This window comes from Lytechinus variegatus, chromosome 11 (genome assembly GCF_018143015.1).
Source record: "Lytechinus variegatus isolate NC3 chromosome 11, Lvar_3.0, whole genome shotgun sequence".
Taxonomy (NCBI): Eukaryota; Metazoa; Echinodermata; class Echinoidea; order Temnopleuroida; family Toxopneustidae; genus Lytechinus; species Lytechinus variegatus.
In genome coordinates, this window is record NC_054750.1 from 24,671,130 (window position 1) to 24,698,657 (window position 27,528).

Here is a 27,528-nt window from a genome sequence, read left to right on the forward strand (position 1 = left end):
TGGGAACCTGGCATCCACTTTGACTAGCTGCATTGAGGTATTGCTGAAAAATAATTGTATCATTTACATTTAACGTATCACATTAATCAGGGGCAGATCCAGGATTTTCCAAGGGGGGCACATTTTCCTGAAAAATGACACGCAAAAAAGTTTTCCGCCTACTAACTCGTCCACAAAAATAATTAGCAAGCAGAAAAGGGTCTCGCTTTAAAAGGGGCACACTTAAGTTAGCATATTTGCTAAGATTGTAATTGTACCTCTCAAGGGGGGGGGGGACGGGCCAGCTGTGCCCCACGGATCCGCCATGGACATCAAAATCTATTCATCATGATCCATCATGATATGGAAATAAAAAAATACTTTTATTACAGAATGTTCAGTTATTTTTTTATCCAGTTTAAACTATGAAAGTAGTTCGACGTAGACCCGAACTTGTTCGTTTCAGAGGGTTAGTGGATGCACACATTGGTGTTTACATTTTTAAAAAATCGTTGGGTTTGTATGTAAAGCGTTGTTCTGCTTACGAGCTTAAGATCCTTTCATCATGCAGTCACTAATTGAAATCATTTTGGCAAGAAAATGCTTGAGTTTAGTCATATAAATGACAGAGTATAGATCTTAAATGACGAAAAACAACATAATATTTAATCAGTTTTTATAGCCAATTTCGTCGACAAGAGTCCGGTCATGGATGATAATTATTATGATGTAGCTTATCTTTATCACCTTTACCTCTGCCATTTTTACCTCTGCCATTTTTACCTCTGCCATTTTTACCTCTGCCATTTTTACCTCTGCCACTTTTACCTCTGCCATTATTACCTCTGCCATTTTTACCTCTGCCATTATTACCTCTGCCATTTTTACCTCTGCCATTTTTACCTCTGCCATTTTTACCTCTGCCATTATTACCTCTGCCATTTTTACCTCTGCCATTTTTACCTCTGCCATTTTTACCCAGCACCACAAAACTATGTCAATACCTCTGAATGTACTCAGCAATCTCAAACAAGAGAGGCACCTTTCGTATATATATTTGGTAAGGGAGGATCATGGGCAGATAAGGTTTTTAGTTGGTGGTGAGGCCAAATCATCTGGGTTTTTTTTAGCATTCAATATAAATTTTTGAAAAATGTTTAGTTTAATTGTAATTTTAAAGGATTTAGCTCCTTGTTGAATAAATACTTATTCAAATGCCCATTTGGTCAAATTTGAAATATAACTAGAATTTAATTCGTCATGCGGACGAATTAGGTGGTCTGTCTTTATTCTCGCCATCATGATCACTATTACCATGTTCATGCAGATCAATATGATCTTCATGATGACGACGGAATGTTCATTATGGATGGAATACTTGTGAAAGACGGGAGATGATAAAGCACTGTGAAAAGGGTCTCTTTGATGTATGACAATACATGTGATATGAAAAAAAGTAATTATAATCTGTTTTATCTTGCTAAATTTTAACTTTTATACCATTAAATTATCATGAAGGATCATGTACGAGGTGGTAAAAAGAAAAAAAATTGAAAAAAAATCTTGTTTACCCCAGGACTCGAACCTGCGCCCTTTAGAAAGCAAGTCAAATGCGTTATCCATTGAGCCACGATATTCCCCATAGAGAATACACGTAAGCAATTTTGAGAAATACAATTCCAATTTTGCAAGTGAAAAACGGGCATGATTCCGGCATCTGATCAAAAAATGGAGGGCACATTTCCGAAAGCTTAGAATCTCAGCTACAACATATTTAAAGCTCAGGAAAAACTGACACGAAAAAATGGAGATATGGCTCACGAAATAGAGGAATGTCGAATCTAGTTTTGACAAAAAGTCATTTCCCATAGACATTACACACAAAATAAGGAAAAATGACATGCCTCTTTTCATCGCTGTTTTACGCAATGATGCGTTTCTCAAAACGAAAATTTATGTGAATTAATGAGAAAGAGTATATTCTAAACTACAACATATCAAAATCTGGGCGAAAAACGATCTATATTCGAGAAGTTACAACCAAATTAGCATAAATTTGATGACGTCATTTTTGAAAAAATGAAATTTTTAGTTTAGGCGCCATTTTGATGACGTCATGATCAAATTCAGGGACAATGGTGACATGAAATCAAATCTACAACTAATACTCTATCGATATATGAAAAAAAATGGGGGTCAATGGACTATTTAAAGAGCTACAGTGAATTTTCAATAGGCATGTTTTTGCCCATATATGGCCTATAGTGCGAGCTCGCGCGCACACGTGCTGCAAACTTTAACGGGTGTTAATTTCGTTACTATTGGTCATAGAGAGCTAAATTGGGTATCAAATTGCTCAGAATTTCATTATCAATGCAATGATATTAAAAAAAACGGTGTTTCTGCATTGCGTTAAGGCGTTACGCGCGGAACGCGCGCGCATATGTGCGCGCGCGCGCAAATTTTTGAAATGCTTTAAATGACCTAAAACGTACCAAAAGAAATTGTATAGGCCATTTGGACGATTTTTTTTACCTTTGACGCGCATACGCGCGCGTCATGACCTTTACATGACCTTTGATGACATTGACAGTTGACCCTTGACCTGAAGATAATGTCAGGTAAATATTGTTAATTTTTGATGATTAATAATGAAGATATGATCAAATGAAGAATTTTACAAAATGGCGCGTAGATGACGTCATCACGATCATATGACCTTGAAAAGCTTAGTATGCCGTCTCTGTGATAGATTCTATGTATGACGAAAAAATCAGCAAAATTGAATCAGCCAATTCCGAGAAAAGTTGGCGACAGACATAGGTGCCAAGAATAAAGAAAGAAAGAAAATTCTGACGAAAACAATAGGTGATCTGTCATAGACAGACCACCTAATAATTTAACTTGAACACGAAATACATAAATATATAGCGGGGTGGAAAATAGAAATTTGTTTGTTTTGTTAAAAAGTTGGTTTGCCTGGCACTCTTTATATGTGTTTCAGTTGCCGGTTTTCTGGTTCAGGCCGGCCGTGCTTGGATGTGGGAATGAAAGAATTGTTGTTTGCCTTTTGGGCTGTCTGTGATTTAGAATAAGTATTTTTCGGGGATCAATGAATTTGGAAGAGTGGAATTGAATACTAAATTAGAATTTATGGACAGTCCGGCTGAGCTTAAATATTTTTCTATTATCCCTCTGATTTCCTGTTCTCCGGCTCGCTTTCATTCTTCGGCGACTAGAGGGGGCGGAGAGAGAGAGTGTGTGTGTGTGCGAACATGTTGGAGAGATAACTGAGCTGTCAGACATGAGAGTCGCAGAACGAGAGAATTGAGAAATGTGTAAATGATATGTCTCCATTATGATAAAATAATTTGCAGCAATGAATCACTAATGCACTTAATAAGTTGTCAACCCAATTGTTTTAGTTCTTTGTAGAAAAATCTAGAATAAACCTAATTCCATTTACAAAAGAACAAGTGGGGATATGGCATCATCAGCCCGCCTATCAATATTCATGAAGACATGCCTATAACTGTTTCACCGGTTTAACGAAAGTCTTTAAAATTCAGAAGTTTCGTTATTTCTTACCCCATTTTGCATTTTGATCAAAATAATATTAAGCATTTTGCTTTGTGAATTTTACTCTATTTATTGAGACATGAATATCTCCAGCTTTTACCATCCCTTAAACATGTTAAATGAAGTAGGCTTACTGAATGTATTAAGTGAATATTTAACTTGAAGGTTTGAAAGGAAAATTTACCCCTTTTTTAAATATAGCTTTAAAAATGTGCGCTGATTAATAGTCTGCTGTTTATTTTGTTTTTGACAGACCATTCACCGACCATCATCAGTGAAGGGGAATCTTATGCCATCTCAGATTTGGAATTGTTTGAACGGGAATACCATGCCTTCATTCTACAAACCAACCAATACTCTGGATTTCATATCAGGTTCCAACACATCTCTCTTGGCTGTTGTGAAGAGCGTGTGCAGATCGGAACGGGAACTGACCTATCTGACGAAGAGTCCGTTATAATGTCCATCCAGGGATATACAAATTATGTAGATGATGTTTATGTGAATACTACCCACATGTGGGTTGTCATGACTGGTCAGAAGGACTCTGCCTACTATGACTACCCTAATGGTCATGTCGATATAATTGTAACTGCTATTTCTCTTTCCGGTGAGTTATGGTGGATTTACTTATTATATTAATCATGTTGGAATCCTTTAAAGTAGAAATATACTGAAATCGTAAAAATGAAGAATCATATATCAAATCAAAGGATAAAATAAAGAGAACACGGTGGTGTACATCATTTATCATGGAGACCGATTAAACTCAGTTAATTGATAGTTTAAAGTTCTCTCTCTGAATGCTTCAAACACGCAGAATTACGTCCGCGAAATTGGGAATTTTTATGACGTCACTGTCTGTACGAGAGGCGTGATTAATAGCTCTCCTACGTGAAGCTCCACTTGCATGCAAAACCTGTTGCGAGGATACGTTTTCTCCACATTGTCACTGAATACTTCGATCACGAAATCAAAGAAAACCAAGAATTCTATCTAGATGTGGATTTTCAAATCGATGATTTTGAATATGAAGAGAATGATGATGAAGTGAACAACAAAGTGACGTAGTTGGAGGTAAATATGGGGAATTACGCCGATGATGATGAGTCGGACAATTCAACTTGCAACACGATCACACGCTGAACTCATGCAGCTGCTACAAGTGCTAGCTACACCGCGCGGGCCAAATTGAATTCATGAAAATTAATTACCACACTGTCCAGACAGAGTCTCTTACCTCTGTGACTATGAGGAAGGAAAATAATGATATAACTGTACTTACAAACAAGTGAATATAATCCGAACCTGAAGGCAATTAATCAACTCAACGAATAGCAGCAGACGATATGCACCGACGATAAACTTCATGTGGCTGGGAATTGTCACTCGTTCTGTTAGATGTAATTTTTATCTCATTATTTTGACAAAATTACGAAACTCGGGGAATTATTTATCTATATAGAAATATAGTAACATCTCGTGTCATTATTTAAATGACGATAAAACCTTTTTTGAAGGAAAACGTTGAGGTAGATTAAAATTAGATGTAAAAGATCATCCCCAACATGCGCAGCTCGTATAGTGATCGTAAACAAACCATCACAAACATGCCGTATTGCTTGCCTCACCTTGGCTGAGAGAGTAGATCTATGCACGTGTTGCACAGCTCTCATTCAGCAAGGCGAGCAAGGAAGGAATACCAGTTCCTGTGTTTGAGATGGTTTGTTTGCAATGACATACAAGCACGGACCTATAGGTCCATGGTTGCAAGCTACGCATGTTGGGGGTCACCTTTTACATTTAATTTCAATTTACCTAAACGTTTTGCTTCAAAAAAGGTTTTATCGTAATTTAAAAAAGTAACACAAGATGTTACTATATTTTATATAGATAAATAATTCCCCGAGTTTCGTAATTTTGTCAAATTAATGAGATAAAAATTGCATCTACAGAACGAGTGACAATCTATCCCAGCCACATGAAGTTTATCGTCGGTGCATATCGTCTGCTGCTATTCTTTGAGTTGATTAATTGCCTTCAGGTTCGAATTATATTCACTTGTTTGTAAGTACAGTTATATCATTATTTTCCTTCCTCATAGTCACAGCGGTAAGAGACTCTGTCTGGACAGTGTGGTAATTTATTTTCAGGAATTCAATTTGGCCCGCGCGGTGCAGCCAGCACTTGTAGCAGCTGCATGAGTTCGGCGTATGATCGTGTTGCAAGTTGAATTGTCCGACTCATCATCATCGGTGTAATTTCCCCAATTTACCTCCACCTACGTCACTTTGTTGTTCACTTCATCATCATTCCCTTCATCTTCAAAATCATCAATTTGAAAATCCAAATCTAGATAAAATTCTGGGTTTTCTTTCATTTCGCGATCGAAGTATTCAGTGACAGTGTGGAGAAAACGTACCCTTGCAACAGGTTTTGCATGCAAGTGGAGCTTCACGTGGGAGAGCCAATCAACGTTTTTTAATCGGCGATATTCACCTTATGTATTATTTTTGTTATTTTTGAATGACCTACTGATAATCCCCACATCATTATCTTTCCATATAATAAGACCACATTCATAATCAATATATCTCTCCTTTAAGAGAGACGCTCAGATGATATGCGATACCAGATCCCATCAATGGGACGTCCTAAAATCTTGGTCATATTTGCTCTACGGCGGCCGTAAGGCCTGTTGAAAACAGCCGTTTTAACATTTTGGACCAGCTGCTTAGGTGTTTTGAATTAACAATAATAAATCGACTGTCTTTGCCTCGCCGTAAAGCATGACCAAGGTATTAAGAATGTAGGCATTACGAAATCCAAGATCATGTAATCCGATTATCTCTTCAGTGGTTTATTTTATTTTATTTATTTATTTATTCAAGTTTATTTATTCAAAACCAAAAACATCACTATAAAAAATGATGTACATACAACGTAAATGACTACATGAACATACATCAATCAGACTATAGCATATACGAATTGGTTTTAGGACCCCTTTAAAAGCAAAGCTTGTGAGTAGGGCCCTGGAATACTTATGATTATTAACATAAAACATAGGATATACTAATCTACAAGATACAGAGAGAGAAAAAAAATGTATAATAAGGTTAAGATGCTAAAAATAGAATGGAAACAACTATTACAAACACACATATATACACAAACCCACACACACACAACCACATCCACCCACAAATATACATGTTAAACATAGATTCTGAGTAGGTCATCAACTTAAATGCAAATACATTAACTTAAACACATATTGAAGGAAAATAATCAAAATCTGTCAAGAAAATAAGTTTTGGATAATCTTTTGAACATGAAAAGAGTTTTACTATTTTTTATATCAACAGGTAAATTGTTCCACTCTTTAATACATGATATATGGAAGGAGGTCAGAGTGTCATTTGTTCTCGCAAATGGCTGACGAATCAGATCCTTTTGACGTGTATTATAATTATGTATTTTTGAATTCTGAAGAAATAATTGGGATGTTAAAACGCAATATTTGAAATTCTTTCGAGGATATGTTGTCATTTTATCTCCTCTGAAGGATGTTGAGATGACTTGATCTTAGATCTTCTAACGTAATCAACTCTTTCGTATGATATTGACATGACAATATCCATGATCTACATGTAGTCATTTGGTCTTTTGTCTAAAGGAAGCTGATGTGACGAGATGATCGATTGTCTCTACACATGGGTGTCACTTATACCATGGTCACATTTGTTCAACGGCGGCCGTACGGCGAGTCGAAAACAGCCGTTTTAACATTTTTTTGTCCAACTACATATAGGTGGTTTGAATCAAAATCAATAAACGGCTGCTGTCGACTCGCCGTACGGCCGCCGTAGAGCAAATGTGACCAAGGTATTACTGGTCAGTATCTAAATTCGAGGGGATCGGAGAGGACCTCTCAGCCTTCATCAAAGGTTGTTCCTGTATAAATAAAGGATATTGTCGGCATAAATGAGCTTTCAGTACGTGTTGAAGCACATGGTGGCTTATTCGATTCATTCCCTATATCATCACACTCTTAAAACAACCCAGCTTATCGTTCAGGAATGTTTTTAAATAACACCCTCGACAACTATCTTGTCTAGATACTAGCCTACTTTGGGAGGTACATTCATTTCCTGAATGATTTAGCGTCTATATCAGCTATGGTTAAGGTAGTAACATGATTATACAAATGTACATAGTAAATGTATTTTCTAGGATTTTTACGCAAAAATATATCATATCACTTTTTGTATAGTGTTATTAGGGCAACCTTGACCATGTAATTTTGAAGAATGCAGAAGAAAAACAACGGAAGAACCATCAGAATGAATGAGAAAGGCCTTTCCCTCAAACAGATTCAGTCCCATGACTTGTGAAACCATTAACATGTTGAACATGCCTATAAAAGCGTGACCAGAATCTAAATTAAAAATATTCTTCAGAAAAAACTATCATGAAAAACTCACATTGTTCAAATCCACTTCGTGCTAAAGAATTATTTCAAACGTCTTTCTATGTTAATACCGTGAGACCCAACTAAACTGCCGAAGACCAACAAATCTTAACAGTTCCGATCTTCTTTATTTCTGGTATGTAAATCCAACTTGATGCTACAAAACTGCAGAGAACCACGACCATTAGCGTACCTATAGGTGTGCAGAGTGCCCCCCCCCTGACGAGTCACAACACATACAAGGGATGTATCCCTGCCCCCCTCCCCCCCCCCCCCCGCTGTCGAGTCAAAACTGATCCCTGACGAGCCACAAGTAGGCCCCTCCTTTGAAAATGGAACACTTTTTTTTTGCTTGTCAATTTTTTGTTATGCGAAATGTCCTTTATTTGCGATTGAAGACCTTTTTCGGGTCTTTTGACGAATTTTACTCCCTCCAACACCCCCCCCCCCCCCCCTCGCTCCCTTTGGAAAATCCTTGGTACGCCGCTGACCACGACATATGGTTTTAAGGTTTCGGGTTACTTTGGGAACAAAATCGCTATCTTTGCTTAATTTTGGCCAATTTGATAGGACACAAGAGAAAAGTCTATAGAAGGTTTTTTTTTCATGATACTTGATTGTTGATTTGGAAGTACTAGGTTTGATCAATTATGAATCTCTCAGTTGTGCATAAATATGTTCCCTATGATTCTAATTTAGAATCACATGGGATTTAATATTATTAAATAGTTTTGCTTATTGAATTGAATTGAATTTATTACCAAATATTATTGTCAGGTACAATTACAAGGAATAGTACATCACATATAAACAAAACATTTGGTAATTGGAGTTATTAAACATAATAGCAAGATGCTAATCGAGGTTAGCCCCAAATAATGTCATTATCATACTTTAAACAATAAATTTAACTAAATCTCAATATTGTACAACAAATTCAATACCAATTCTTATTACTTTTTCAGAAAGTTTCGATCATTTTCAGTGAACACATTTACACTATTTACAAGAAAAAAAAAAATCTTAATTATTCACAAAATCTTTACATAGAATTATTTGTTTTCAGGCATTATTTTACCATATCAAATTAGGTATAATCTTCCAGTAGCATTAATTTTAACGATTTGCTAAATGTCTTACAACTGGGGTTGTTTATAATATTACTTGGCAGAAGTTTCCGTAAAGTAGGACCAGAAAATGAAATTGATTATTTTCCCAAATTGGTATTATTTTTCTCAAGATTAACATTTCGCTTTTCTCTATGTATTGTAAGGATGATCTATAAATGAAAAATAATCAGTAAAACTATGTGGCAACCGAATATTAATTAAATCGTGCATAAATACTCCTATCAAATATTGGTATTGTTTGAAAATATCGAGAATATTTAGATCATGAAATAAAGGAGCAGAGTGATAAGTATGATGGTTGAACGTCATTATTCTAGCTATTCGTTTTTGTAGTAATAATATAGGGTTCAGGGTTGTTTTGCACGTCCCACCCCATACTTCCAGACCATACGTTATATGTGGTAAAATAAATGAGTTGTATAACATAACTAAGATTCTCTTTGTTACATAATTCCTCAATCTATAAAGTATTCCAATTTTTTTACTTAGCACATTGCAGACAATGTCTGTTATTCAATAAACACTCTGCAAAACAAGTTCTTGGACACTTATAAAAGTTAAAATATTCCATATAGATATTTGATTAAAGGCAAATTATTGTATGTCAACAGACAATATTCCTCTTCCAGTATGACATGACATTTTCATGTGAACTCACATTTTTTTTATCACCCGAATCATTTTTTCGGGCTCAACTCAGTTTGCCTTTTCTTAAAGATATTATCTGAAACTGTATGTAAACAAAAGGAATTTCATACAAATATAAAGACTGGTGTGAATGCCAGACTGATCAAAACACCGGGTAGTGTGTCCCCCTCGTTTCTTCATTATGGATCCCTTTTCCTTTCTTTCTCTTTTAAAGCAAACACTAATCCTTGTATCGAACAAAATCCGTGCGTCCATGGTATCTGTATTAACGTAGGACAAGGGCAGTATGAGTGCGAATGCCAAGATAATTATGACGGGATTCATTGTGATGAACCCATTCGTAAGTAATAACATTCCTATCTCCATTGAAAACATTATTTTATCGTGCAACGCATTTCAACTCAGTGTTTTTATTTTTACTTTTAGCCAGTAGTTACCGTTTAAATAAAATCAAGTAGAGTCATTTCCGGGAAGAAACTACGAAAACAAAGCCCTCACCTAGTTCAAACCCAACAATGTTTGTTGTATGATTATGTACAAACAACTCAGTCATACTCAATCTTTCCGGACATGGAAGGCCAGACACGACAAAACAGAGTATTTAAATATGATCTCATTATAAATATTTGTGACATTATTTATTCTATTGTCTCCTTTGGTCTAGTACAACATAGGCCCTTTAATTTGTTGACGTTCTTGTTCTCCTTTTGTGAATTGTGATTGTAGATGTTACCTCTCAGTCTTATTTAAAATCGCATGCGACTGAATGTAATTTGTTAGCTTGTAGGTTGTGAACCAAACACCACTTTCATATTGGATTACGGTTGATTCTGTACTCTTTTCTTAATTGGAAAGGTGGATGTCTCTCAAACCCCTGCCTTAACGGAGGGACTTGCAATCACCTTGTTGATGGCGGATTCCGATGTGACTGCATGGATACCTTTACCGGTCCCAACTGTGAAATAGGTTTGTGCAAACCAGGAGAAAGTTTACCAAGGAAACGGATTTTTGTTTTACACAGTTTTTTTTCTGAAAGTCGTCTTTGACATCTTTTACAACCGTGATTATACGACCATATTTTCTACAAGTTATACTTGTTGATCTAAATGCTAGAGTTAAACACAAACTTTTATTTTTTTATTACACGGGTCCTATTACCTGGCTCAACTGAGTTTGCATTTTTTTAAAGGTATTATTCGAAACTGCATGTATATACAAAGAGAATTTCATACTTATATGATATATTCAGACTGGTGTAAATTCCATACTGATTAAAACACCGGGTAGTATGTCCCGCTCGCACGTTACCGTTTTACACCCTGGCGAAGGCATTTTCCGGAAAAGTAGCCAAAAAGCGACTAGTGAAGAGTCTACGTTTACGTTTGTTTACATTATCAGCTGGGCGCGCGATCCAAAGTCCGCACCGAAGTTATCCGCAGAAATGCAGCTGAGCTTATACTTTCCAGGTTCAATACGAATGTTTGCCTTGATCATTTGCCTTGCCGATTTGCTGATGTCTGTCTTTCTCTCTATCTGTCTATATATCTATCTCTCAAATTCTATCTCTATCTATCTATGTAACTGCAGTATCTATCTATCTATCTATCTATCTAATAATCTTCTGTCTCTCTCATTCTTTATCTAACATCTATCTATCTCAAATTCTCTCTCTCTCTATCTATCCATCCTTCTGTCTGTCTTTCTCTATTTCTCTCTCTCTACCTACCTATGTAACTACAGTATCTATCTGTTAATTTGTCGCTCTTCTCTCTCATTCTTGATCTATCTGACATCTATCTATCTCTTAAATTCTCTATCTATCTCTGTATCCTTCTATCTATCCTTCTGGTCTGTCTTTCTCTATTTCTCTCTATCTATTTATCTATTTTTTAACTAGAGTATCTATCTATCTGTTAATTTGTTAATCTTCTCTGTTTCTCTCATTCTTTAATTATCTATTTAATCTCTCTCTCTATCTATCCATCTGTCTGTCTTTCTCTTATTCTCTCTATCTATATATATATATATCTATTTTTTAAACTTATCTATCTGTTAATTTGTTAATATTCTTTGTCTCTCTCCCTCTTTATCTATCTAACATCTATCTATCTCTCATCTATCTATCTCTATCTATCCATCTGTCTGTCTTTCTCTATTTCTCTCTATCTATCTATATATCTATCTATCTGTTAATTTGTCTATCTTCTCTGTCTCTCTCATTCTTTATCTATCTAACCTCTATCTATCTGTCTCTCAAATTCTCTCTCTCCTTCTCTAGGCATCTGTCTGTCTTTTTACTCTCTTTCTCTTTGTCCGTCAATATTTCTATCTACAACATCTCTCTCTCTCTATCTATCCTTCTCTCTCTCTCTTTTTCTCTCCTCCCCCTCTCCCTCTATATATCGACCTCTCTGTCTCGATCTCCCCCTCTCTCTATTTATCTATCTATCCATCTCTCCCTCTTTCTCTCTATCTATCCACCTCTCTCTCTATTTCTATCTATATATCTATCTATCTATCTGTCTATTTTGTCTCTATCTGTTTATCAGTCTTCTATATCTTTCGGCAGCTTCTAAGTGTATCAATCCATCAAACTTCAATTTGTCTTTCCATTATTATCTGTTTATTTTGATTTTGTCTGTCTTTCTATTCATTTAATTAATAATTTATTTTTAGAAAAAAAATATAAACAACGCGTCTGCAAAAGCATGTTCGGATTTCACTCCTGTGCCGCTCTCTCTGTACATGAAGTGCCGAGGAACTCTGCGGTGGTGGACTCGCCTGTGTCGCACGCTGCATGCAACCAGCGACGTGTGTAGACTCTTCACTAGTCGCTTTTTGGCTACTTTTCCGGAAAATGCCTTCGCCAGGGTGTAAAACGGAAACGCGCGCCCCGCTCGTTCTTTCATTATGGATCTTTTTTTTTCTTTTTTTAAAGCATACCCTAATCCTTGTATCGAACAAGACCCATGTGCCCATGGTGTTTGCATTAACGTAGGACAAGGACAATATCATTGCGAATGCCAAGATAATTATGACGGGATTCATTGTGATGAACCAATTCGTAAGTAATAAAATTCCTATCTTCATTTTAAAAAAATATTTGATCGTGCAACGCATTTCAACTCAATTTTTTTTATTTCACTCTTATCCAGTAGTTACTTGAAGTTTAAATAAAATCCTTTGGAGTCATTTCCGGGAAGAGTTTTTATAACTTTTTTTTACGAAAACGAAGCCCTCACCTAGTAGTTCATACCCAACAATGTTCGTTGTATAATTATGTAAAACAACTCAGTCATACTCAATCATTCCGGACATGGAAGGCCAGACACGACAAAACAGAGTGATTAAACATGATCTCATTATAAATATTTGTGACAGTATTTATTATTTTGTCTCCTTTTGTCTAGTACAACATAGGCATAATTATTTGTAACATTCTTGTTCTCCTATTGTCTTGTGCACTTATCACCATTGTCATCACCTTTGTAACAATTGTTATCTTTACATTTTGCTCGAAATCCTTATGCTCCCATTCCAGTTCCAATAGAGGTTTCTCACCATCCGTCTAGCCAAATAGTCAATATCAATGCCAATGTGAACCTGACATGCGGTTTCAACCATGCCAAGCAGTACTACTGGTACAAAAATGACAGGGAAGGAGAAGATGGTGTCCTTTTACCTAACAGTGAGAATCGGAATCCTTTGACGATTATGTCTGTCTCGCACAATGACATCGGGTATTACTTCTGCAGAGGTGAAGGGAGAAATGGAGAACATTTGGAGACGTTGCGAGCATCTGTATATCTCAGAGGTAAGTACAATCTTATAATATGCAACCTTTTGAGACTTTTGTTTTGCTTTTGAATTTCCTGGTTTTCCAGCTGTAATAAGCAGATATATATTTGTTCTGAATGCATTAGAACCATCGCAGTTCCAAAGAGTAGACCATGGTGTGATAGCATACTAAAGGTGCAGAGCGGAACCAACATGAGAAAATTTTACTTCTCAAATTGAATACCTTAACCAAAATTACCTCTCTTTATTTCCATGTCATGGATCGACATGAGTCCCTTCCTGCATGTTATGCTAGTATATTCTCGGCTTTCATAAATCTCAGGTATGATTTTTTTTAACATGGCAATAAACTTGCTATCCCCTGAATATACCACCCAACTTTTATCATTGTGTTCTTTTTTTTCCAGACCTAACCAATATACAAGTTTTGAATGTTCGATTTGCTACTCCATTTCGCGAAGAGCTTCGTGACCAAACTTCAATGATTTATAAAGAAACGGCTTCCAACATCACCAACTTTGTAAGTTTCATTATCGCCAATTTTCGCCTTGCAAAACGTGTCATTTTCCTATTATTATGATATACTTCAATAACGATAAAAAAAAGTCGAGTCCGCCTCGGATTATTTTGATTTTAATCAATAAAAAAAATTAGACCAAGCATAATGCTGGAAAATTCGTTAAAATCTGATGCAAAAGAAGAAAGTTATGACATTTTGGAGTTTCGCTTATTTATCACAAAATAGTTACATGCACACATGCAATATCGAATCGCGTAATACAGGCGAGACGGCCTGAGGCGTTTTACTTGTTTAATACACCGTCTAACGAGGACACTGGTACCAACTAGGTAATTTGATTTTATAATATTTTGATGACGTTAGCGACATTTTTATTTACAAATCGCTTTCCATACAAATCTACGTTTTCGTCTGAGGAAACACATCAATGCGTTTCAACGTTATAGTAAAAAAAAACATCGATGCATACTTTCTGAAAAATCCTCAGTGATTCTCCTTCACATGGATTTTTTTTTGACCGATTTACTCATTTTACATTTTCTTTTATAATTATGTTTATTTACATCATTTGAGGACTTCCGAATAAGCCTAATTTTCGATGTTTACTGAAATATTCCCCAGACCATTTTACGAAATTTTGGTTAATAACAGTTAATTATAACCAAGAAAATGAGAAAAATAGCCCCCTGGGAATACCCACTTCTTAACATAAAAATAAATCTTCTCTGTGACGTAAATAAACTGTCAGAATTACAGTAAATCACCAACATGAATAAAAATGGGGCCATAATCACATTTTACACAATAAATAAAAAGTTAGCTTTCATGCAAACATGACAAATTTATAGAAATGTATCTATGTATGAATCTATGAAAAAGACAATCTCACCAAGTTTCGGTTGATATCAGTACTGTTGATTATGAGGAAAAACCGGCTGCCTAGGAAGACCCTCTTATTAACATTAAAAAAATCTTCTTAGTAACGATGAAGTGAACAGACAGATTCACAATAAATCAGTAATAACATGAACAAGCATGGGGGACATAAAAACACATCTTACAGTAGAATTAGCTAACATTTACCACATGTAAATCTGACAAATTTATAGGAATGTTTTTCGAGTGTTGATGATTCATGCACGAACTGTGTCAATGTTTACTTCGTTTTATACATTGCAAAGATGGAGGAAGGCCTGAGAACAAGTACAGGTCTAGAAGGTGTATCGGTAGTATGTAGAGCTCTAAGACCAGGAAGCATCGAGGCTGATTTGAATATCTACCTTGATGACACCAATATGACGGCACTGGATACAGAACATCTAATCAGTGAATCTATTCAAAGTATGGCAGAAAACTCCAATGGTTTTCTAGATTCATCCGCGATTTCAGTTCAAAATAACGGTAAGAGCTGTAGTTTTGGGACCGAGTAGTTATGCTCCGTTAACATTCGGTTTACATGGTTTAAGGGCATCGTTAGGCATGTTAGGTGATATTACATCCTGTGAATCGTACATGTACATTCTTACGAGGATGGCGTATGACAGTCGTGCGATTTTTCGTACGGATTTTATAGCAAAGAGTAATGTAATGTATCCTTTCCTCTAGGGTGCCTTTTAAAAGTCAGGAGGAAATAGTGACTTCGATACTTTACTCCTTTTTTGCGGGCCTTGTTTTCGTTTCTGAAACCATGATGCATTTGAGAGTGAATTTGGTTATTTGTTTCAGCCACATTTCCGGCACAAGAGCTTATTTGCTATAATACCGCGGTTGATTTCTTGAAAGTAAGTTTCTATTGCGATCTTTTACAAGATTCACGTTGCTAAACATTATCATTTCTAAAAGCTTTTTAACTTTTACATTCTGTACATTTATTTTGTTTAGCAATATGCCGGAATACATCATGGATATCCCCTCGTCTCGAGAGGGTCCAATTTCCAGTTGGCGAAAACGGAACGTGGGCGAAGTCAACAGGAAGATGTCCATTCAACACTACGCATGGTTTATTTGTTTTTATTATCATTTTTGTTTTCATATTTTTACTTTGTTCTTAAGTCAGACAGTTATCTTTAAACAACAGCCACAGCAAAATAAGATTTTCATATACTTATGTAAACAAAATGAAAATGTCACCACTCAAATCATATTCTTTACCTCTGCCAGGTACATGTATTCTGAGCATAATGTTAAATATAGCAGAGGGGCAATGACAAATTAAAACACGATTCAGGAATGTTGATTTTTTGGAACTATTTTATCTATTTCAATTGTCCATGGTGTTTCTTTGACACGTTACGTTTTACCCTAAGCATGCTAAGTTATTACCGCGACGAACTTCCCTTTTTATGTGCCTTTCACTGATCGCTGGACAAGATTTTTAGTCCCTGGTACGTGGTTTAGAAATTATCCAATATTTTGTACGTGCATGTCATACCCGAAAACGAGATCTCATTTCAAATCGTTTACTTTCAATTTCATTCTCCATAGATTCTATTGAAGTTGATTATTTTGCTCATAGGAATCAGTTTAGCATGCAGATGTTACCTCTTACGTCTTTTGATTTAATGCTATTTACATGCATGTCTAAAATAATGCCACAAACGAAACCTGTCGTAATTATAGTAATAAAAAACAACAAAGAGCAAAGAAATCCTCAGAAATTATGTTATATTATATATAAATCGATTTGGTACCGGATTTTATGTTTAGCAAAAGAACACATTTCATGGAGATCACTATTACAAATATATCCGAAATATTATGGTCCTCGCAGAAAATAACTGATGAAGGGTTCAGTTAAAAAATAGGTTTATTTATTCAAATGATCCTATTAAATTTTAGGGTCACGATGTCAAATGTCACGGAAAACAGAAGCCTTTGTATTAAGGTACATTGCAATATACAGTTCTCACGGTAATGGAAGACGACTTAAGGCATGTCTTTAATGTTCGTTCTTGCATAGGCCTGTGGGTGATTAGCCTTTTTTTGTTTTGAGTCACACTGATCAAAGGCCACATATGTCATATTTTTAAACTGGTATATCATCTTTTACAATAGTTACACGCCCTTAGGGACTAGTTTCAAGTTTGGCTCGCGTACATATATATATATATATATATATATGTATATACTATACGTGATTAAATTTTGCGGTCTTGTGTCAAATGTCTTAAAGGTTATTATTCGAAAAAATGTATGGCTTGCTTGGACTTGCAAGAGCCATTGAGTTAAAAGACCATCTAGTTGTTATTTTATTTTTACATGAAACAGCTGATGAGCCTATTGGACGAGCGCTTTGTATCGGAGATGGTATTTCACAGAGTCAGTGGCAACCTATGGATAATTGTGGACCTTATAGAAATGTGACAGATATTCTCACACAAATTGCAGAGGTGATATGTCTTTTTCTTCTGTTCAAATTTATTATTTGTCATGCTAAGGTTTATGCAAGTTAGACACAAAGACATAAGGGATAAAGTTTACTCCCTAGGTTGAACATTGGCAACGCCCATGTGGATGCAGTATTACATCCTTATTATTAAACCTTTATAATGCAACCCTTGTTTCTCTTTGCACGGAAAAAAGGGTCAGTTTGCATCATAATGAGGCCCCATTTTGCACCGTGCAGTGTCTCATAGATTTTTATGCTCAGAAGGTATTTTCGCTTTTTTTCAAATGGTGCAACTCTGCACCTTTAACGCGAGCAATTCTTGCCTACTGTTTCTTTTGAAGGTGGAAGAATTGTCTTAGGGTGAAAATTTGCATGTGAAAGGCAGGTCCTAGCGTTATTTCCAAACGGTACAAATGTCTAACATTTCTTGTTTACATGTGTCACACAAGGGAACTATGTTGAATATATTTAATGTATTTATAGGTATTAGTATAGCACTCATCATTGGAAAGGAATATATCGTTATGGATAAAAAGTTGTCAGTTACATTTTTATACTCATTTCTTAACTAATTTAGCTTTAGGGGGCGATACAGTAGAATACCATAAAGATACATTGAAAATGTCCCCATTTTTAATTGAATTCATTGATCTGTTTTAATTTTTATCGTGTTTTCTACAATTGTGTTATGTCACTTAACAGTGACTATCTACATTGTTCCTTGCAGAACCATCCAATTCACATGTTTAAAGTCGTGAATGACTTTTAAACAAAATTATAACGCGATAAACCCAACGGGCATAATGAACGAGAATCGTTCTTGTCAGTATATCCATTTCAGAAATCTGATGGGAAATGTTTTTGATTGTCAAGTTATATAGTAGGATATAATTATATTGCCTTTCAAAGCAATTTATGACTACTGAAATGTGTGCTGTTCAAATAATATTCAAGCTCTAAAAACGGAACTGGCGATTTATGTACATGTAGGTACATTTTATTCTGTCTGATATTAGGCAACCATAAGTAAAGAAAACGCAGGTGAAGTGAGTCAACAAGTGGAAGCAGTTTCTTCAAATGTCGAAGACATCACATCAGATGACGTCACATTGATAGCCGAGATTACATCGAGTATTGTCCAACAAAATGTTACAAATGAGCAGGTAATTTCCAAAGTTGATATCTGTGGTAACATCTGCAATATGCTTTTGACACTGCATTTCCTTAATGCCAATACTATCATTAACCGCATTTTTTTTTTTGGGGGGGGGTCACACTGTCTTCGTTATTCAAATACTATTTGCTTAGCTGGGGTTAACTCCTTCTTTTATAAATATTAATGATTTTTACCACACAAGGCGTCATTAACGTGCAATTTCTTGCTAGTACCGTACTATTCACCGTTTTCTTTTACATAACGTAGTGGAAACCGAGGTGGGCTAAGCTTAACCCCGGAAAATTGATAGATAGTTTCATAATTCATCAATACACCAATGTCATCCACTGGATAAAATAAATAAATGAATGGAGTATTTATAATTGAATAATCCCATTGATGGTTCTGTCACTGCAGAAATAGTAAATTCATTTTAACTTTTCGTTTTAAGTTCTGAACAAATGAACTTACTTTCATTTTTTTAATGTACACCACAGGTAACCAAGGATTTAACTGGTACTCTAAGCAACGTAGCAGAAGTGCAAACAGACGTACTCGAAGCTGCGGGGGATGCAGTTTCTATATTAAGAGAAGCTTTTGAGGAGCAAATCAGTCAAGTTGAGGTTGCCGATGGTGAGATGCTCAACATTCAGCAGCCAAATGTTGCTGTGCAGGTGACTATGATGGGTTATACCGAAATTGTCAAAAGGAAGGAAAAAGGGGAAAAGGTAGAAGGCAAAAGTTTAGAAAAACGTAATTCTAGACTGTGTAACTTTGAATAACACTGTCATGAAACTGAGAAAATACAACGTCTTGTATAGCCTGTCATATCGGATGAGGGAATTGAAATACACTCTCATTCCACCCCCCCCCCCCCCCATTATGTTCACAACTTGGTCTACATGCAAAATAAACCAATAGAGTAATAAATTTTCAAGTTAACTTAAATCGAACAAATCTTGATTGCAGATTAATTTAAGAATGCCAGGACATTAATTCCCATCCAAATCAAAGTTGAATTTTTCTTTGGGGGGTGGTGGTGGTGTGGGGATTGCTTACAAATACAGTATAGGTTATTAATAAACATTTCATAATTTTTTTGTCATATTTCTATTCGTTCAAGTTTCATCATATTTTGTATTTTCCCCCTTTTTGCATACATGAACTTAAACGTTTTGTTATCATAATAAATGAATCAAACTTGCATTGAGGGAGGGAAATTAAATTATGTGCACTGCAGTTTGAAATTGTCAGCATGCAAAATACAATTTTGAACAGCAAAGTTAAAGGATTACATTTTCGATTTGTAATCTGTATATTAGATCCAGAGTGTATCTGCTGATGAGGGAATGGATGGACTTGTTCTTTCTCTGGCCGGATCTAGTCTTTCTGATCTAACCAAGGCCAATTTTACCATTAGCGCTCCGACCCAAGGTGACCACCAGGACGATGACAGTATTGCTTCCAAACCAGACACCATCGCACAGGTCAACATCCCATCTTCGGTTTCATCTGCCATATCATCCACGAATCCTCTTACGGGATCGTCGTCGAATGGCAGCGGTGAATACATCCGTATAAACTTCAACGTTTTTTCAACTCCAGCCTTATTCATTTCTAAATCACTGCGTGAATTCAGCGCAGATAATGAAGCCGTAAATCGGTCAGCTAACACTCCTGTCATATCCGTCAGCATCGGTGGGAGAAAAGTTGAATCCTTGGCTGAACCCATTAGCTTTACATTTTCGACATTAATGGTAAGAGACTTTAAATAAATGCAAAATTTTCCAGCTACCAAATCTACAATCGCCATCTGCCCATGAGTACCATTTAAATGATTTAGGTTGAAGATGTTATTTTGTCCACACAATTGTTACTACTTTTGCAATCATGGAAGCATGCGTGATGCAGAAGCTCTTATTTCCATCATGTGGTTAATTGCTCCCATGAAATCAGATTTTTGGTACTTCTGCTAAGGACTACAAACTGACATATGTGCCATCATTATTTCAAGCTATATTATCCGTATTATTGTATTCATTCTATCAATGCACCTATCTTCTTCATGGACTGTAAACAAATTATTGTCATTTCCTTCTGTTTGTTTATAGTCTGGATATGTTAATCCTATGTGTTCATTCTGGGATGATGAAGAAGCAGATTGGTCCAAAGATGGATGTTCACCTATTTCAAGAGACGGATCAACCGATGATGATAATTACGCCAACTCTGAATCAACACAGGATGGTTCTTTTGGTGAGAGAGTGCGCTGTGCGTGTGACCATCTCACCAACTTCGCCGTACTAATGGTGAGGGAAAAGATGATTCAGCTCCTACGTGATTTACAGTATATGAGCGGTCTATTTCCTGGAAAGTTCTTCGATCTGTTAACATATTGCAGAAGTTAGCATCAAGTTAGCATCAATTATTCTGATGATTACATTAATGAAACAGGAACCGTCGATCGATATTAGCTTCGGTCTTCTCAATCCTCCGATTTGATTGTGTACAAAGTTATTTTTTCGATTGTTTGATGATCTAACAATGACAATAAATGTCTCCGAATTCAATTAACCCTAAAAGGACTGGAGGGCCATGATGGCCCCCCTCGACGCTACGCGCGATATTTCCGAAACGCACAACGATGTCACCGCAGATTTGTATGACTTTTTTTAATAATCATGCAACTTTTGTAACCAAATTTGCGACATACGGGTATAGCATCACGACGTCACTTTACTTTTTACAAGAAAATTTCATGCCGAAAATGGCTCATTTTCATACTCTATATATTTTTTATACTAGGTAAAGAATTTGCGTGCCAAAATTCGGCGCGATCGCGCGAACGGCTGCCGAGATCAGAAGGGGTTGAGGGCATCACGCCCCTCCCCCTCCCGTCCTCAATATTTCTGAAATATCCAAGTCCTTTTCGGGCTAATGTAGTGCAAGATTAACAACAGGATAGCAACTTATTTCGATATTTCCCAAACTTTGCGAGATGACAGTTTTCTTTGCCGTGTTTACTTTTTTTCATTAATTTCTTTTATCTTTTGTTCCCACCAAATGTTGTGGAACGTGGCAATCACAAAATGACATAACTGCTGGATTTGTTTTGTTATTTGTTTCGTTATACAGGATATCCGAATACAGGATTCACCAGAGGAAGTGTACAACGTTCTAACCTACATCGGATGCTGTCTCTCGATCCTCAGTCTCCTTGTAACATTGGCAACCTATCTTTGGAACAAGTGAGTTCCGGACTTTAAAAAAAGGCGGTGGGCGCTATATCATTCGCGCCCCTATTGCCTTTATGACTTTTCCTAGTTAACGCTTGTTAACACACAAATGTTCATCGAAATGGAATATATGCCGCCGCCATTCTGTGCCATCAAAAATGAAATACCTGCATATCACAATCACATGATATGTTATTCCAAAGGCATTGAACCTAAACATCGATGTGTGTCTGAATCAGTGAATTATGACCAGTATTTGAAACATAAGAAATAGTTTGTCCTAAATTTTACACCATAACAGTTGGCTGTAGCAAGTGAGATGCAATATAAGTCTGGACCTAGACACGGAGGATTATCCATTGTTACTGGAGTGTTGCGACAATACTCACATCCCCAGTAACAATACAATAATCCTCCGTGGTCAGGTCCTGGAATATAATGATTTAATGGATATTTTGTTTGGTGGTATGAACAAATCGATTTTTATTTCATTTCGATTCAAAGTTCATTACGAATCATCGTTAACTTTGTTTCAATGGTACAATCTTGATAGGAATTTGAGGACGAAACAGACCAGCCAGATCTTCATCTGTCTTTGCGCAACCTTACTGTGTCTTTACATAACGTTCGTCATCATGATCTCTCTGGATTCGAGCAGAGATTACCGTGAGGTTCAAGCAGGACCTTGTGGGTTCCTTTCAGCCCTTGTACACTACTTCGTTCTCTCCTCTATTGCTTGGATGGGAGTGGAAGGATACAATACATATCTTATCATTGTGAAGATATTCAATACTTACATCCCGAACTTCATGATCAAGGCATGTCTCGCTGCATGGGGTAGGTTTAGCACTTCTTTTTATTTTGTAAGACCAGCGTGAGGCAGCTTTACAATCAGGGTACTAATGGATAATTCGTTTTTTATACCCGTTCAGCGTACAGCGAAAACGGAAAATCAGTACGTGGTTCGGTCTTTGAAAACAAAAAACGAAATCACAGCGTGAAAACCAGTGCTGTGATTTCGTTTTTGTTGATCAAAAACAGAATAGGAAATCAGAAATGTTTTGGGCTCTCTCTGATTTCTCATTTTATATTTGTGTTTTTATGTATCAAAAACAAAACCAGAACACGCTCTCCGCTCCGTGATTCCGTTTGTAAAAACGAAAGCAGCGAAGACGAGATCAGAGACTCCCTTTTCCAGTCCCTGCAACGTGATTTCGTTTTTCGTACAACCTACAGGCATATTAAAGAGCGCCCTCCAGGAGGTGAGGCAAGTTTCAATGGAGATTTTAATAAACTGTACCACACATATTATGTTGAAGCCAGTTTAAAAGGAGGTGAGGCAAGTTTCAATGGAGGTTTTTATAACTGTACTCTAAATTATGTTGAAGCCAATTTAAATGGAGGTGAGGCATGCAGGTTTCAATGAAGCTCAGTTATCTAAAAAGAATCAACTGTACCACACATTATGGTGAAGCCAGTTTAAAAGGAGGTGAGGCAAGTTTCAATGGAGGTTTTTTCAAAATAATAAACTATGTAGGCCTACTACACATTATAGTGAAGCCAGCTAGTTTAAAAGATGGTGAGCTAGGCAAGTTTCAATGGAGGTTTTTATAACTGTACTCTAAATTATGGTAAAGCCAATTTAAATGGAGGTGAGGCAGGTTTCAATGGAGGTTTTTTCGAATAAACTGTACTACACATTATGGTGAAACGGCACCAGTTTAAATGGAGGCGAGGCAAGTTTCAATGGAGGTTTTTATAACATACTTTAAATTATGGTGAAGCCAATTTGAATGGAGGTGAGGCAAGTTTCAATGGAGGTTTTTTAAAAAGAATAAACTGCATGTACCACACATTATGGTGAAGCCAGTTTGAAAGGAGGTGAGGCAAGTTTCAATGGAGGTTTTTTAAAAAGAATAAACTGTACCACACATTATGGTGAAGCCAGTTTGAAAGGAGGTGAGGCAAGTTTCAATGGAGGTTTTTTAAAAAGAATAAACTGTACCACACATTATGGTGAAGCCAGTTTAAAAGGAGGTGAGGCAAGTTTCAATGGAGGTTTTTTAAAAAGAATAAACTGCATGTACCACAAATTATGGTGAAGCCAGTTTGAAAGGAGGTGAGGCAAGTTTCAATGGAGGTTTTTTAAAAAGAATAAACTGCATGTACCACACATTATGGTGAAGCCAGTTTGAAAGGAGGTGAGGCAAGTTTCAATGGAGGTTTTTTAAAAAGAATAAACTGTACCACACATTATGGTGAAGCCAGTTTGAAAGGAGGTGAGGCAAGTTTCAATGGAGGTTTTTTTAAAAAGAATAAACTGTACCACACATTATGGTGAAGCCAGTTTAAAAGGTGAGGCAAGTTTCAATGGAGGTTTTTTAAAAAGAATAAACTGTACCACACATTATGGTGAAACCAGTTTAAAAGGAGGTGAGGCAAGTTTCAATGGAGTTTTTTTAAAAAGAATAAACTGTATCACACATTATGATGAAGCCATAAAAGTAATTGAGGCAATTAGTTTCAATGGAGGTTTTTTCAAAAGAATAAACTGTACACATTATTGTGAAGCCAGTTTAAATGCAGCTAAGGCAAGTTTCAATGTTTCGAGGTTTTTTAAATAGAATAAACTGCACATTATGGTGAAGCCAGTTTGAAAGGAGGTGAGGCAAGTTTCAATGGAGGTTTTTTAAAAAGAATAAACTGTACCACACATATTATGTTGAAGCCAGTTTAAAAGGAGTTGAGGCAAGTTTTAATGGAGGTTTTTATTACTGTACTCTAAATTATGGTGAAGCCAGTTTGAAAGGAGGTGAGGCAAGTTTCAATGGAGGTTTTTTAAAAAGAATAAACTGCATGTACCACAAATTATGGTGAAGCCAATTTAAATGAAGGTGAGGCAGGTTTCAATGGAGGGTTTTTTTTTTAAAGAATAAACTATACCACACATTATAGTGAAGCCAGTTTTAAAGGAGGTGAGGCAAGTTTCAATGGAGGTTTTTTTAAAAAGAATAAACTGTACCACACATATTATGTTTAACCCAGTTTTAAAGGAGGTGAGGCAAGTTTCAATGGAGGTTTTTATAATTGTACTCTAAATTATGGTGAAGCCGATTTAAATGGAGGTGAGGCAGGTTTCAATGGAGCTCAGTTTTTCAAAAAGAATAAGCTGTACCACACATTATGGTGAAGCCACTTTAAAAGGAGGTGAGGCAAGTTTCAATGGAGTTTTTTTCAAAAGAATAAACTGTACTACACATTATAGTGAAGCCAGTTTAAAAGGAGGCGAGCTAGGCAAGTTTAAATGGAGGTTAACTGTACTCTAAATTATGGTGAAGCCAATTTGAATGGAGGTAAGGCAAGTTTCAATGGAGGTTTTCTAAAAAGAATAAAATAAACTGTACCACACATTATGGTAAAGCCAGTTTGAAAAGAGGTGAGGAAAGTTTCAATGGAGGTTTTTAAAAAGAATAAACTGTACCACACATTATGGTGAAGCCAGTTTGAATGGAGGTGAGGCAAGTTTCAATGGAGGTTTTTTCGAATAAACTGTACTACACATTATGGTGAAGCGGCACCAGTTTAAATGGAGGCGAGGCAAGTTTCAATGGAGGTTTTTATAACATACTCTAAATTATGGTGAAGCCAATTTGAATGGAGGTGAGGCAAGTTTCAATGGAGGTTTTTTAAAAAGAATAAACTGCATGTACCACACATTATGGTGAAGCCAGTTTGAAAGGAGGTGAGGCAAGTTTCAATGGAGGTTTTTTAAAAAGAATAAACTGTACCACACATTATGGTGAAGCCAGTTTGAAAGGAGGTGAGGCAAGTTTCAATGGAGGTTTTTTAAAAAGAATAAACTGTACCACACATTATGGTGAAGCCAGTTTAAAAGGAGGTGAGGCAAGTTTCAATGGAGGTTTTTTAAAAAGAATAAACTGTACCACACATTATGGTGAAGCCAGTTTAAAAGGAGGTGAGGCAAGTTTCAATGGAGTTTTTTTTTAAAAAGAATAAACTGTACCACACATATTATGTTTAACCCAGTTTTAAAGGAGGTGAGGCAAGTTTCAATGGAGGTTTTTATAATTGTACTCTAAATTATGGTGAAGCCAGTTTGAAAGGAGGTGAGGCAAGTTTCAATGGAGGTTTTTTAAAAAGAATAAACTGCATGTACCACAAATTATGGTGAAGCCAATTTAAATGAAGGTGAGGCAGGTTTCAATGGAGGGTTTTTTTTTAAAGAATAAACTATACCACACATTATAGTGAAGCCAGTTTTAAAGGAGGTGAGGCAAGTTTCAATGGAGGTTTTTTTAAAAAGAATAAACTGTACCACACATATTATGTTTAACCCAGTTTTAAAAGAGGTGAGGCAAGTTTCAATGGAGGTTTTTATAATTGTACTCTAAATTATGGTGAAGCTGATTTAAATGGAGGTGAGGCAGGTTTCAATGGAGCTCAGTTTTTCAAAAAGAATAGGCTGTACCACACATTATGGTGAAGCCACTTTAAAAGGAGGTGAGGCAAGTTTCAATGGAGTTTTTTTCAAAAGAATAAACTGTACTACACATTATGGTGAAGCCAGTTTAAAAGGAGGTGAGGCAAGTTTCAATGGAGGTTTTTTAAAAAGAATAAACTGTACCACACATTATGGTGAAGCCAGTTTAAAAGGAGGTGAGGCAAGTTTCAATGGAGTTTTTTTTAAAAGAATAAACTGTATCACACATTATGATGAAGCCATAAAAGGAATTGAGGCAATTAGTTTCAATGGAGGTTTTTTCAAAAGAATAAACTGTACACATTATGGTGAAGCCAGTTTAAATGCAGCTAAGGCAAGTTTCAATGGATCGAGGTTTTTTTAAATAGAATAAACTGCACATTATGGTGAAGCCAGTTTGAAAGGAGGTGAGGCAAGTTTCAATGGAGGTTTTTTAAAAAGAATAAACTGTACCACACATATTATGTTGAAGCCAGTTTAAATGAAGGTGAGGCAGGTTTCAATGGAGGGTTTTTTTTAAAGAATAAACTATACCACACATTATAGTGAAGCCAGTTTTAAAGGAGGTGAGGCAAGTTTCAATGGAGGTTTTTTTAAAAAGAATAAACTGTACCACACATATTATGTTTAACCCAGTTTTAAAGGAGGTGAGGCAAGTTTCAATGGAGGTTTTTATAATTGTACTCTAAATTATGGTGAAGCCAGTTTGAAAGGAGGTGAGGCAAGTTTCAATGGAGGTTTTTTAAAAAGAATAAACTGCATGTACCACAAATTATGGTGAAGCCAATTTAAATGAAGGTGAGGCAGGTTTCAATGGAGGGTTTTTTTTTAAAGAATAAACTATACCACACATTATAGTGAAGCCAGTTTTAAAGGAGGTGAGGCAAGTTTCAATGGAGGTTTTTTTAAAAAGAATAAACTGTACCACACATATTATGTTTAACCCAGTTTTAAAGGAGGTGAGGCAAGTTTCAATGGAGGTTTTTATAATTGTACTCTAAATTATGGTGAAGCCGATTTAAATGGAGGTGAGGCAGGTTTCAATGGAGCTCAGTTTTTCAAAAATAATAGGCTAGTACCACACATTATGGTGAAGCCACTTTAAAAGGAGGTGAGGCA

At 36.1% G+C, this 27,528-nt stretch overlaps 1 protein-coding gene across 1 annotated transcript in view; it reads left to right on the forward strand.

Moving 5' to 3' along the window:
• LOC121423798 overlaps positions 1-27,528 on the forward strand; it is a 65,140-nt gene that overhangs the window by 22,384 nt on the left and 15,228 nt on the right. The window contains exons 8-21 of the mRNA XM_041619284.1: positions 3,812-4,168; positions 10,666-10,776; positions 12,749-12,874; positions 13,352-13,624; positions 14,016-14,128; positions 15,310-15,529; positions 16,010-16,126; positions 17,396-17,517; positions 18,533-18,679; positions 19,170-19,346; positions 19,995-20,429; positions 20,784-20,981; positions 21,808-21,920; positions 22,462-22,745. Coding sequence (XP_041475218.1) covers positions 3,812-4,168; positions 10,666-10,776; positions 12,749-12,874; positions 13,352-13,624; positions 14,016-14,128; positions 15,310-15,529; positions 16,010-16,126; positions 17,396-17,517; positions 18,533-18,679; positions 19,170-19,346; positions 19,995-20,429; positions 20,784-20,981; positions 21,808-21,920; positions 22,462-22,745 — 2,793 coding nt within the window. The remainder of the gene's footprint in view (positions 1-3,811; positions 4,169-10,665; positions 10,777-12,748; positions 12,875-13,351; positions 13,625-14,015; positions 14,129-15,309; positions 15,530-16,009; positions 16,127-17,395; positions 17,518-18,532; positions 18,680-19,169; positions 19,347-19,994; positions 20,430-20,783; positions 20,982-21,807; positions 21,921-22,461; positions 22,746-27,528) is intronic.